We start from the raw sequence: 14,222 nt of genomic DNA, 5'->3' as shown, positions 1-14,222 counted from the left end.
AATTTGATAGTATCATATCAAAATTAAATATTTAATTTAATTAATATAATAATTATAAAACTGATAATTAGTTTTGAAATATTAATTATTTAATATAATTAATTGGATCTTGAGAAGGAGTTGCGAGTCAGGGCGAGATTCCAGTAATCTAAAGAAAACGACCTTAATACAAAAGTCAACAGTTCGATAAATTTGATAGATATGTTTCCAATGGTATACATACTTTAACGGATTTTCACTATCCCAAAAAAGCAGAATTTGACAATTAAATTTTTGTTTTTCTATTACCAAAGAAATTCTACGAGAATCAATTTTTATTTTTAAAATCAAATTAATTATATTAAATAAAATAAATTTTAAATTTAATAATTATTAAATCAAATAAATTAAGAATTTGTTCGTGGATTTCATCTTCACGGGAAATCAAGTAACGCCAAAGTTAAAGAAAACAATCGCACACCCAGATGTTTATCGTTTTTAGAAATAATTGTTACGTTACGTTTGCACTGGCCAAAGAAACCACAAATATTTTGCCCTTTTTAAATTTTTAACAAGAAAAAAAAAAGGATTGTAAAGGGCTTACATCAGAACGGGAAACCAGAAATTAAAAAAAAAAAAGTAGTAGAAGAAGAGGCTCTTGATGGGAAAATTACAGTGAGGTAAAGTGAAGACCCCAAAATCTGCACATTAATATTAATGTTCCCACAAGAAAGCTTCAAATCCAGTTGTATTAAAATACTCTCCCCCACAACAACCTTCTTCATCATAATAATAATGGTAATCGTACCACGAGTCAACAAATACCAACTCGTTCCCACACTCACTCAAGTCGTAAGTCGTTCCTAGACTCGGTAACTCCACTATCTCAGTCAGCTCTTCCGGGGTCGACACGTCACTTGCTTCCACTATCGACGAGGATGAAGTTGAAGTTGTTGTGGACAGTGACAGTGACATTGAGGATAATTGTTGTTGTTGCTGAGTATTGAGCAGTTCCATTGAAGCGGCCTTGGCAGCGGCGGCTTGGACGTCGCGGGGAGAGTTGGAGGCCGGGCGGGGGAGGGACCCAGCGAGTTCAGGGAAGTTGAGAATGGCGGAGGAGCCTTTGATGCTCAATGCTGCCACGTCGTGTGCACGTGCCGCCATTTCAGGAGTGGAGAAAGTACCAAGCCAGATCCGGTTCTTTTTTCTCGGTTCTCGGATCTCGGATACCCATTTGCCCCATGTTCGCATTCGGACCCCTCTGAATACCGGATGCCTACTACTACTCTCCCTTGGTCGTTTGCTCTGTTTGGTCGCGTTGGCGCCTGATACGAGGTCGGTTTTCTTAGCATAAGCGTCTGGTTGAGAAAATCCAGACGATGATGAAGAAGCAGAAGAAGAAGATGATGATGACGATGGAGATGTTGAGTTAGCAGTAAGCTCCGAGTTGGGCCACTCAGTCATATTGTAGTTCAGGAAGTGAGTGAAGTGAAGGCAGAGAATAATGAGAAGCAATGAAAGAGGGAGAGAGAGGCGGGGTTTTATTAGAGAGAATATGACACGTGCTGTTTAATTAGAAAGCAAGGACACTGCCGACCTGTCGTTTTTAACACGTATTGTATTTTTAAAGGACAGCTGGCAATGTCACACCCCGTCTACGTCTACCTCAATTTCATCTGAAACTTCTGAGTGAAATAAAAGGCGGCCAAAGGAGTTTGTGGATGACAGTTTCGATGCTATCCTAAAGTTATATTAATAAAGAATAAAAAATCAAAAATTTCATTAATTGTTATTAAAAAAATTTATTATTAATAAAAAATAAAATTATTATTTTATTAATAATATTAAAAAATAAAATTTATTATATATATATTTTAATTTTAAAAAATCACATTTTTTTTTTCAAATTTAGAAGTTTTTTTTTTCATCTTTCTGACTATCATCTTCAACGCCATTTCAATGAAGAGATCTAAAATAAATCTCTTCATCAAAGATGTTGTAAAGTATATCGATTAATAGTTTACAGTAAAAAGTAGAGGTCTTTAGTGTCAAAAATAGTAGTTGGAGAGGTGAAAAAAAAACTTTAAATTTAAGGAAAAAATATAATTTTTTAAAGTTATACAATTTTAGATAATGATAAAATTGTTAGTTTTTAAAATTTAAAAGTAATTTATTATTTTTTTAATATTATTAATAAAATAATATTTTTAATAAAAAAATTTGATAATAATTAATTTATAGACAGAGTTTTAGATTTTTTAAATCATATATATATATTTTTATCTTTTACATGAAATTTTAAATAAAAAATAATTGTTCGGCCAATAATTTTTATCTTTGTATGTTAATTTATATATTTTTAACTTATTTTCTTCGCTATTTGCTCTTATTGGATTTTGTGTATCTTTTAACGCTAATAAATGTAACAAAATGTTACAATATATATAAATAGGGTATTAAAAATGCTTACGCCGGTAGAATACAATAGGGCCAAAATTATGCGGCAATAAATCTGGGTGCAGTCCCACCAAGCCCGCATTATTAATGCGAATCGTGGGTACGTCCTGGGACAAATTCAATGTGACCTGTGGCAAATTATGGATCTCATTTCATTTCTCCTCTACCCTCTTCTGGGATTCCTATTTCTTGTTTTTAAACTTAACGCGTTTATTGAAGGCCTCCTCTTATGTGTAAATTCCCTTTTTGGCCTTACTATTTAATTCCCTTAAATTTGAGTCCATGAATAATCAAAATAATTTATGAATTAGGGATTTTTGAAATTGGTTATGATGTACATAAAACACAAAATCATCCCATCATTCAATTAGAATCATGAGAGTGAAATTAGGTGTTGTATGATGTATTAAAATTTTAATTATTATATCATATCGTAAGATTTGAATTTAAAAGGCCGAAAGACTATTTTTTCCATAAGTTTTAGTGTATTCATAAAGTAACACGTGTGGGAATTGAAAAACTAGAAGTTTCACCTATAGGTTAACTTCTTTTAAAAAATAAAGTAACACGTGTGGGAATTGAAAAACTAGAAGTTTCACCTATAGGTTAACTTCTTTTAAAAAATATAAGGGTAAAATAATTATTTTATTAATAATATTAAAAAAATATAAAATTCATTATGTTTTTCTCTCATAATTTTAAAAACTAACAATTTTATCCACGCATTAAGTTTTCTAACTTTCAAAGATAATATTCCTCCCCCTCCAAAAAACAAACTAAGGATTATTTTTTAGACACTCTCTGATGACCAATGACAACGTTTTAACCCACTATCTCCGATTACCAGATCTTCATTTTTTGACGCGAGAAAAAGAGACAAAGATGAACATTTTTGTCGATTCTTCTAAAATCAATGAAGACCCTCGTTTTCATTGATTCTTCTAGAATTGACAAAAACTTCATTGATTCTAGAAGAATCGATAGAGTCAATGAAAACTTGTCTTTATCTTAAAAAAAATCACAAACACTTCTAAAAATTTTAAAATTTATCATATACTCCTTTACTACATTTTTATTTTCTCTAAAATTTTAATTAATCTGTATTGATAATGTGCACCATATCATAGGATATGTAATATATTGTGTGATATATTTACTGTATCGTATTAATTTAATACAACTTATAATACATATTATATTTTATTTATATGGTATTATACCCCATATATATATATATATATATATATATATATATATATATATATATATATATATATGTAAATACTGAAAACCATGATTATATTTGAAATTATTAATAATATGTATCGTTTCATATAATATATCTATTATATTGTATTCATTCGATAAATTTTAAGATATATATTATTATCCATCTATATTATATTATATTATAGAATACTGAAATTATTAATAATAATATGTTGTTTATAGATATTACCTAAACCAAAAACAAAAGAGGGAGGAGTGATTTGGTGAGAAACATGCTAGTAGTTGGCTATAATTTCAATATCCCCTTTTCAAGCATCAAATTGTACAATTGGTGACTTTGGATGGGGCACTATTTTTTGTGGCTGCTATGTACAGTATATGAATCATGATACAACAATTAATGGGCTGATGCTTCAATTTATTGTAATGGACTTATTTTAGAAGCATTTTACTGGGCTTTATAAATTAATATGACCATGCCCCCATTTACAAGTTGTGTTGTCTCCTCCATGCTCAAAATCAGGACAACCAAAATTTTATATGAAAATGGAACCACTTTTTTTTTTTGGTTAAAATTAAATATTAATAATACTGTATACAAATAATATACACAATTTTATATATAAGTAATAATATATTATTATATAATTGAATAGTTTTAAATTAAAAATAAAAATATTTTAATCATATGGTAACATGTAGAATTGAATTTGAACAAAGTTTAAACTCGCTTAAGCTCAAGTTTGGCTCGATTTGTATAAAACCAAGCTTGAGCTCAGCTTGCTTCAAAATAGTTAAGCGCAAGTTTGAGCTTGTCACGAGCTTTAAGTTTGACTCGTTATTAAAACGACGTTGTCTTAATGTATATTAGTTAAAACGATGTCGTTTTATATAAAATTTTATAGATTTTACAATCTTGACAAACTAACACTTCTAAAGTTTAAGTTTGAAAATATTAAACTTTCAAGCTTGAGTTCGAGCTCGCTTAAACTAAACTTATTTCAGACTTGTTTGGATAAACTTAACTCGAATTTAGTCTTAATAATATCATTATTTATACACAAAATTATATATATTATTTATACACATAACATTATTTGTTAAATATTCTACAAGTCAAAATTGTTTTCCTTGATAAAAAAACCCAAAACATGCTTGATTTTCAGGATACCCCAACAGTATTAAAACCTAAAGTTAATGATGTTATTTTTAAGTTTAAATTATTTTAATTAGAATGAGGGTTTAGTGATGGGCCGATATTTTAAATAAAATTAATGAAAGTTTGATCTTTTCAATCAGAAAATCAGAAAGCTTTATATCTTCAATAAAATATTAAAAAATTTGATCTATTTAATAGAAAAAATAAAACTAAGTTAGTTTATTTAAAAAATGATAATCCGATATCTGTAAGTGTTATTATCTCAACTTCATATATATTGTAAAAAGAGAGATAAAGTATCATACAGAAATAGGGCTTATATGAAAAGTTGAGACCATTTAGAATATAAGCCTTTAAAGCCCATCTCCATAATGGAAACTACACATTCGATGAGAAATACACATCAACTAAAACCATATGGGTTTGTTTGGTTTTGATAATATTACTAGTTATAAATGGGTATTTTACTTAGTTAAATTAACATGTTTTATGCTAAAGTATTAATTTTTTGTGTTTTCTAAAATATTGTTCATATTACTTAGTTAATTTTGTTTTTCCTAAATCTTTTATTTTATATCTTGCTAAAGGGTACACTTATGGATTTAAAGGTTTAAAAGATTGAAATTATGTTGATGGGAAGCAACATAATTTAAAGGAGGAAGATCAACAAAATCTGGATAGTGAAAATCAACTAAAATTGGATAATGAGGAGCAACCTAATGTCGAGATTTATGAGGATATCTAAGAAGTGTAAACCAATGAAGTTTTGAAGAGGACTAAAAAGCCATCCATGTGACTCAATGCTTTCGTTAGATGAAGAAGATTCATTTTTTTTTTTTTGGATAAGAGTAAATATAATTAGTAAGTTTTAATTAATTTTATTTTGAATTATCATTTTTAGATGGTAGAGAGTTGTTATGTTGAGTTCTCATTCTAGTAGAATCATATTTATATTGCTTTTGTATTTCTGACTTATAAGAAAAATGCAAAATAATTTTGTTTTATATTTTTCTCTTCTGTTGATGTTTTAGTTCTTTTCTCTATCTTAATTTTGTTTTATGCTTTTGTTCTCTAGGAGGAATAGACACTTGCTCGAAAAGGGGACTACTTTCAATTATCCTGTACTCTCTGAAACCATAGGGAAATCGTACCAGATTTTGTATACAAGTTTGTGATTCATGATGAACTCTATAAAATGACATAATTGCAACATCCAGGCTGAATCCACACTCAACACATCATGCACACAGTGGCACATAATCTTCAAGGCAAAAAAGGGAACAACCTATCTTTATCAGCAATCCTACATCTTCATTTTTTTTTTTTTGAGGTTACTCCAATATATTGACAAAGCAGCTGCAGCAGCAACTGATGCCTTTTTACATGAAAAGCTAGAAAATATGTCATTATATGCAAACTGTTTTTTCCTAGGCAACTGTCAATGGGTAAATAAAGTTATCTCTCTTTTGTGGCTGACCTCACAAGTCAGGGAAAGTTAAAACTACTTTTACGTATATACTTCAGCTTGAACACAAATGATGTAATAGAAAGAACATCTCCAGCAATCCAGTGTCAAACTGTCAATCTCCAGGGAAGTTGTTAACCCAACAATGGGAGCATTAAGCTACAGGCAGCAGAAGAAACAATTGCATGACCCGCAACAGAGAATAAAAATTTCAAAGATGGAGGCATGAGTGACCATTGAAAAACGAAAGGGATGCTCTGATATTTGGTTTCTATAACTGGGAATCTTGTATTTACAAACAATCCTTTCTCAAGGCTCTTCTTCTATGGACTATAATAGATATAAAAGAGTTTGATCTTAATATATCATTAAAAGAGATTTGAATCTATGATCTTAAATGCATTGAACCTCTTCTTTTGTTACTCAACTTGCTCTTAGGGTTGACAAAGAACATTCTTACAGAGTTTGTTGAATGGATACCCATGCTCTTTTATACATTGAGTTTCCTCTTTTGCCACTTAACTTGCTCTTAGGATTGACAAAGAATATTTTTACAGAATTTGTTGGATGGGTAAATCTAGAGTATAATGACTGGACACATAACCCTACGTAAGTCAATGTTTTCTAAACGTGACAGAGGTTCAAATCTAGATTTTCACTTGTAAATTCTAATATTTCACTAGTTTTACTAACCCTTGAGATCTTATAAAACAGATTTACATATTATTTTACTAGAAAATCTTGGATGTTGTCTAGATAAAATGACAATCAAATCTTCATATCTCGGATTTTTGTTGAAACAAGATTTACACGACTCTACTATTATTTGTCAACTAATAAGTGAAAATTTAATTAAAAAACCACTAAACCTTGATTAAAGAAATAATGTAAAAACAAACATGCAATACCATAAGTAATTTTTTAAGTAGAAAATCTCTCACTGTAAGGAGAGTGAAAAAGCCTTGGGAATCTAATGTTACACTTAAATCTAATATAATTAAAAGTATTTACATCACCCACAATTCATGAAAAATTATTTCACACAAATTTAAAGCTCAATCACAATTCTAATACAAGCAAAATGTATAAAGTTTTATAAAGAGACTGATTAAAATTACTAGAAGTAGTTGATCTTCAAGCTTTGCAACTCTGAATCTAGTCGTCAAAATCAATACTTCGTCATTCAGATTAAAAATCCATACATCTCACTCAGTATTAATAAAAGAATCGAGTTATAATAGTATACTTAAAGATTTGTAAATTTGAATATTAATGATTTAGAAATGAAAGTAAGTTAGAATGACATATATGAAAATACTTAGTTTGACACAAATTTTCGCTTCGATATATTCTGAAAATATTCAATGATATCTTTATTGTAAATGGTAGAAAAAAACTTCACTTTCAATATAAGCCATCAAATAATTATTTATTCATTTGTCACTCATTCGATTACGCAAATTATTTTAAAATACTGTTTTAACTGTTGTAGTAGCTACAAATAAAACTAATGGAAATTTAATAAAATTACTAGTGTAAATACATTTTTAATTTTAATTTTTTAATTTTAATATCGAAGTTCTCTTAGAAAATAAAAGAAGTTAAAGCTAGATTCAAATCGAACTAAATTTAGTTTGATTTATATAGAATGAGCTTGATTCATTTCAAAAGAGTTGAGTTTGAATCAAGTTTTTAGTTTAGTTCGTTACTACAATGATGTTGTTTTAATATCTATTAATTAAAAAGATATTATTTTGTATTAAATTTTTAAGTTCATAAGTTAAATACCATAAAGTTCAAATTTTAAAATATTGAACGTTGAAGTTCAAGCTTGTTTGAATTGAACTGATTTCTAATTCATTCAAATTGAATTCAAGCTTAAACTTAAATTTCAACTTAAATAAACTCAGTTTGAATCAAACTTGTAAAGATGTTATAAACGCCCCAGACTGGACCCTCTAGTCACTTATGTCGATGAAGCGATGTCGTTTGGTTGCTTATCTTTCTTTTTGTTTCCACAACAGAAACGGGCTTGGGAGTTGGGTCGATAGGTTTCTCATTTTTTTTGTGTTGGGTTTATGTCACTTGTCAGTCATGGCGCTTAAACTGACCATCCCGTTTCCAATCTTCGCTTCTCCTTCATGCCCGAACCCTAACCCGACAACTCAGTGGCCGCTTACTGAGGTCCGATTTGCGCGGTGGAATAACGCTCACGCAGAGAAATTCAACCAACGCCAACCCGCTCATCTAGTTATAGAAGACGATGTTCGCCGCCACCGCCGCTTCGACTCTGCCACGAATATTACCCAAATTGACGACTATGACTCTAGCGCTAAAAACGACATCGTTTACAAGTCTTCCTCGTCTACTTCACAACCTTCAATTCCCGGTAAACACTCCAAGTTCTCCAAACCCACCAATTCCGACGACCATCCAGCATTTCGCAAAATCTCGAAAAGACCCAAAATCACAGAATTGTCCCGAGAGAAAGCGGCCAATCGAAAAGCCAACGTAGCTCTGGGCGAAGACGGCGTCTCTTACGTTATCGATGGAGCACCATTCGAGTTCAAATACAGCTACACGGAGACGCCAAAGGTGAAGCCACTAAAATTGCGCGAACCGTATGCGCCGTTTGGGCCCACCACGATGGCACGGCCGTGGACCGGGCGGGCACCATTTCCCCCGAGTAAGAAGAAGTTGAAGGAGTTCGACTCGTTTGAATTGCCGCCGCCTAATAAGAAGGGAGTGAAACCGGTGCAAAAGCCGGGACCTTTTTTGCCCGGAACCGGACCCAGGTACGTGTCATCGAGGGAGGAAATTTTGGGGGAGCCCTTAACCAAGGAGGAAGTTGAGGAGCTAGTTCAGTCTTGCATAAAGTCAAGGCGGCAGTTGAATATTGGTAATTCATTATCATTTTGTTTTAGATTCTCTTTGTTGAAAAAAAGGCTTACAATACTGTTTGCAGGTAGAGATGGCTTGACACATAACATGTTGGATAATATTCATTCTCATTGGAAACGGAGGAGAGTTTGCAAGATTAAGTGCAAAGGAGTGTGTACAGTCGATATGGATAATGTCTGCCAGCAATTGGAGGTCTGTTTCTCTTGTTACTTAAAGAATGTGGTTATTTTTGGGCTCTTGGATATTGTCATTTGATTAGTAAGCTGTGTCTATTGTTCTTGATTTGGCAGGAAAGGACCGGAGGGAAGATAATTTATAGACGAGGAGGGGTCTTATACCTTTTTAGAGGCAGAAACTATAACAACAGATTTCGTCCGCACTTTCCTCTTATGCTGTGGAAGCCTGCCACTCCTGTGTATCCAAGGTTGATTCAGAGGGCTCCCGAGGGTCTAACACTGGAAGAAGCGTCAGAAATGCGCAAAAAAGGGAGGACACTTATGCCTATATGCAAGCTAGGTAGATGATTGTTGCCAAAGTTTGTGGAAAATGAAACTAGAATCAGTTTTACTTAAGCAAGCACACAAATTCATGTTTGGGTGTATTTCAGGGAAGAATGGTGTGTACTGTGATCTGGTGAAAAATGTTAGAGAGGCTTTTGAAGAGTGTGAATTGGTCCGTATTAATTGTCAAGGAATGAATGGGAGTGACTTCCGAAAAATTGGTGGCAAACTTAAGGTTACACGTTTTCTTCTTTCTCTTTTGTGTAATCTATTTTTTAAAAATACAGATAATAATTTGTCTAATTTTTCAATTCCAGGATCTTGTCCCGTGTGTTCTAATCTCATTTGAACGTGAGCACATACTCATGTGGAGGGGAAGGGACTGGAAGTCCTCGCTTCCCAAACCAGAAATTAATTCTGAGGTTAATAAGACATTAGAAGTTGTTGATGCAACTTCTGTTGCATCAACTTTACAAGGTGATGAATTAGCAGCATCAGATACTCATTTGATCTCAGTCAGGCATGTCAGTTCTGTAACATCTGGTACAATCATGTCCTTTGTGGGCTCTGAAGATGTGCATGCTGAGCCACATAAGAATATGGCTGTGCTAGATGATGGCAAATCAAGCTCAGCTACTGTCTCAATTTCACATGTGATGGCAACTAATGAAATTACAACAGAGAAGACTAACACAGGATTCTCTGATGGTGAGATCAATGCCACAAGAAACGACTTTAGTAGTATCACCAAATTGGATATTTCTGGTTTTGATGATGACAAGTCAGAACCTGTGAGCAACACATATAGATGTGAGGTCGTATTGAATAATAAAAGCTTTGTTGATGAAGAGCAGGCTACTCAATCAATGGGATCAGAAACAGTGCTTGGAGTTGATGAAATCACCGGAAATCAGTCTGAGTTTTTCTCTGCAGGTCCTTTAAATCATAACAAATTACAGAATCCTCTAGAAGTCTCTCAAGATGATAATGGGCAAGAAAGGTTCCATAGCCCTAGTATGGAAAGCGTTTTACTTCTAATGAAGCAAGCTGTTGAGAGCGGAGGTGCTATAGTTTTAGATGATGCTGTTTTGGATGCAGACAATGTATATGAAAAGTCAGTTGCCTTTGCCAAATCAGCTCCGCCTGGGCCAGTTTTTAAGCATAGGTCAAGGAAGAAAGCTAGTCAAATGAGCAAGAACAAACAGAAGAACGAGAAGAAAGAAGTGGGGGATTTGGAAGTGAGAAGAGAAGTAACAACTGTTGCTGAGAAAAGAGGAAATGCGACAAGGCAGATTCGTAATAGACTAGAGGATATAGATGAGCAATGTCTACATGTAGCACCACAGGGAAGCCTGGGAGTAGATGAGCTTGCTAAACTATTAGCATAATATGCATCAGTCCTGTTCAGAGAATCAGAGATGTATCGCATTAAGATGAATTTTTGTTACTTTTATCTGATACTGATTTTTATACCCAGATTGTCCATGTTATATATTCTTTGCTTTTAGCATTCTCAATCCCAAGCCATTGGCATGGTGATTAGATGTTCAAAAGGTGAAGGTCCATCCACAAGGCTGGTACTTTGAAGCTTACTTTCCTATTAAAATGACTATTCTGAAAGCTTATATTAAAATAATGCGTTTAGATACAGAATATAGCTGAGAAATCTCTAACGTTAGGTTAGGGTTGATTCGAATTAAACTTAATTCGAACGAGTCCAAAATGAGTTAGTCTTATACAAACTCGACCAAGCTCAAGCTCGAGCTCGAACTGTTTGTCAAATTTACGAATTAAAAATTTAGATACAAAACGATGTCGTTTCAATTAATATATATTAAAACGATGTTGTTTTAATAATGAGCTACTTAAAAGCTCGAGCTCGAAATGAGTTGAGTCGAGCCGAATTCGAACCGAGTTTAAGTTAGTTGCAACGAGCTTGAACTCGAGCTATATTATATGCAAACCAAGCCGAGCTCGAGCTCGGCTCGGTTTGAATTCAGCCCTGCACTAGATATTCTTCCAAGGAAATTGAAGACTTTAAGTCCCTGACTACCCTTCAAGTTTCATTTCCTACAACTCTCCTGCATCCTCTGTTTCTCCTACTATCTTCTTCCAGTACCAGTGGTTTTGCCATAGAAGATAAATTTCCTCTATTGGAACTTGCTTAGTTTCAGGCAGTAGGAAGTAAATGAAGCAGGTCATGATGAAAACCAAGCCACCAAACAGTAAGAAAATTCCATATTTGAGATGACACAGTGATGCGAGGAAGCATTGTGCTATTAAAGCCGTGAAGAGGAGATTTACACACACCACCATACTTTGACCAGCTGATCTTGTCTCCAAAGGGAAGATCTCACTTGGAACTAACCAACCCAGAGGACCCCAAGACCTACCATAGGCCACGACGAATAAGCAGACGATGATTACAAGGACGGCGCCTACTGCTTTCGGGAGGGCCTTTCCTTCTCCAAACTCCAGAGCCAAAACTACAACCACAATTATCTGCCTCACACATCCAACGTTCAAGTAAGTGTATGGGTTGCCAAAAGTACACAAAACATTAAAGATTTGTATATTGTAGAGGATTACCATGTAGCAAATCATTTCAATTCCAGCTTCTATAAAGAAAGCTCTTCGGCCTAATTTATCCACAAAAAACATTGATATAATTGCAGCGAGGACAAGAGCTACACCGGTTATGATGGATGAATAGAGAGCTGCCGATGAACCAAAACCCAAACTCTGAAATATGACTGGAGCATAGAAGAGTATTGAATTCATGCCTGTTAATTGCTGGAAAGCTGGAATTGCCAAGGCCCCTATTATCAATTGGGGGCGATGCTTGCGTTGAAGGAGATTCCTGAAGGGGTGCTTTACTGCACGAGCTGCATTGCTGGCATTGACAAGATCGGCAAACTCAGCATCAATGTTGGGGGTACCTCTGATTTTCTCCAACACCTGTCTTCCTGGTTCCAGTTTGCCTTGTTCTACAAGGCTGTTCGGAGTCTCGGGGAGGCAAAGGCCACCAAAAAACATTATCCCCGCTGGCACCATGGCTAAACCAAGAGATAATCTCCACCCCCATGGATGAAGTTTATCAGTAAAATAATTAATCAAGTTTGCTACTAGAATCCCCAAACATGTTGTTAATTGAAACAGTTGGTTAACTGTTCCTCTGATTTTTGCTGGTGAAATTTCTGAAAGATAACAAAGGAACTGCCTGCAACATTTCCATCAGTAAGATGAGAATTAAATTATTTCAGAAGATGGGATTTAAATTTTTTGTTTGAATGATTGATTAGTCTCACTTGATTGCCAAATCCAACGCCTATACCAAGTAAAATTCTTCCTATGATGAGCATCAAGATATTGACTGCAAATGCATTCATTAGTGCTCCCAGAAGGAAGCTCACTGCTCCAACCAGAATGGAGGCTTTCCTGCCTTTGTTTCTGGTCACATACGAAGCTCCAAATGTTGAAATAAGACCCGCAAAGTATAATGAAGATGTAAACAGTGTTAGAATCTGATCATCATATTTACAGTAGTCTGTCTCTTTTAAATGTTGTTGCTTTCTTTGGTACACTTTTGGGAAGAAATCCTTCAAGAAATCATCCATGGAAGTCACTCCCCCTTAATCAAACGAAAAAAAAAAAAACCCAATTCAGTTTTCAACTTCAAGATGCATAATTCAATTGAATTAATCCCAAAAAGTTTATCGGTCTGGTTCTTCAAAAATTCCAATAAATTCATTTGCTTAGAGATCAATGAATGGGGAAAAAGAAAGGAGCTTATTACAGATGGGGAAACTCACCAGAAACACCAAGATCATAGCCAAATAGAGATCCTCCAGAGGCTGCAACAATGCAAGCAACTATGAAATAAAGAGTAGTGTTGTACTCGTAAAGATGAGCCCTCTTCAGGCTGCCTGCATCTGAAAATCCTCCTCCAGCCATCAGTTTCTTCTTTTGTTCATGTCTGGGGTAGGAAAGTGAGTGTCTTATGTAAACTGAACAGAGGAAGCCTGTACTGAGAAAAACACTGAAACAAAGACAAATTATAAACAGCAAGGGTCAACCATAGCTTGAAGTTAGCTGTAAGTTTTAATAATTTTACATCTTATTATCATCAAATATGTACGTACGTACTCAAAGAGACTTGGCTCTATTGCTTAATACAGTTTGAATACCAGATTTTGACTTGGCTGTGAATCAGTGTAAACGTAGTTATATGCTAAACTCAATCTAAATTATGTAACTAAAACCTCCCAAAATGCCCACCAATGGAGTTAGGTAAGCACTCAGAATCTGTCTTAGTTTCATGTTCATGTTAGGTGACCCTTCTCTTTCTTTATTTTGAACTTTAGCCCAAAGCTGACTTTGAGTGTGTTTTTGCTCAATTCCATCTAAGGTTGGATTCAGATTGATTCGGTTTAATTTTGTTTGAATTTGTTTAATTTGAATTCGAACTTAGTTTGAGTATGAAAAGTTAACTTATATTTTAAAACGAACAGAATTTTAGCTAAAAAGTGTT

General features: G+C 33.7%; 3 protein-coding genes across 3 annotated transcripts; 1 reads left to right on the top strand and 2 right to left on the bottom strand.

Annotated features, from left to right (window-relative positions):
* Positions 1-471: 471 nt before the first annotated feature.
* Positions 472-1,509, bottom strand: LOC123200431 (ethylene-responsive transcription factor TINY-like). The gene has a single exon (XM_044615606.1). It carries the CDS (start codon positions 1,441-1,443, stop codon positions 694-696), a length of 750 nt encoding a protein of 249 aa, XP_044471541.1. The 5' UTR covers positions 1,444-1,509; the 3' UTR covers positions 472-693.
* Positions 1,510-8,320: 6,811 nt separating this feature from the next.
* Positions 8,321-11,163, top strand: LOC123200429 (CRS2-associated factor 1, chloroplastic-like). The gene is made up of 5 exons (XM_044615604.1): positions 8,321-9,189; positions 9,256-9,383; positions 9,482-9,707; positions 9,799-9,926; positions 10,009-11,163. Exons 1-5 carry the CDS (start codon positions 8,385-8,387, stop codon positions 11,077-11,079), a joined length of 2,358 nt encoding a protein of 785 aa, XP_044471539.1. The 5' UTR covers positions 8,321-8,384; the 3' UTR covers positions 11,080-11,163.
* Positions 11,164-11,284: 121 nt separating this feature from the next.
* On the bottom strand, positions 11,285-13,979 carry LOC123200430 (sugar transport protein 14-like). Its single transcript, XM_044615605.1, is given in 6 exon segments — positions 11,285-12,193; positions 12,281-12,898; positions 12,900-12,911; positions 13,000-13,322; positions 13,504-13,730; positions 13,834-13,979. Coding segments are annotated over 5 exon segments (1,527 nt in total). The 5' UTR covers positions 13,646-13,730; positions 13,834-13,979; the 3' UTR covers positions 11,285-11,761.
* Positions 13,980-14,222: the final 243 nt, after the last annotated feature.

Source organism: Mangifera indica, chromosome 17 (assembly GCF_011075055.1).
Source record: "Mangifera indica cultivar Alphonso chromosome 17, CATAS_Mindica_2.1, whole genome shotgun sequence".
In the NCBI taxonomy this organism is placed as follows: Eukaryota; Viridiplantae; Streptophyta; class Magnoliopsida; order Sapindales; family Anacardiaceae; genus Mangifera; species Mangifera indica.
Note: the sequence above shows the minus strand (reverse complement) of the source record. Positions and strands in the feature narration are given on the sequence as shown.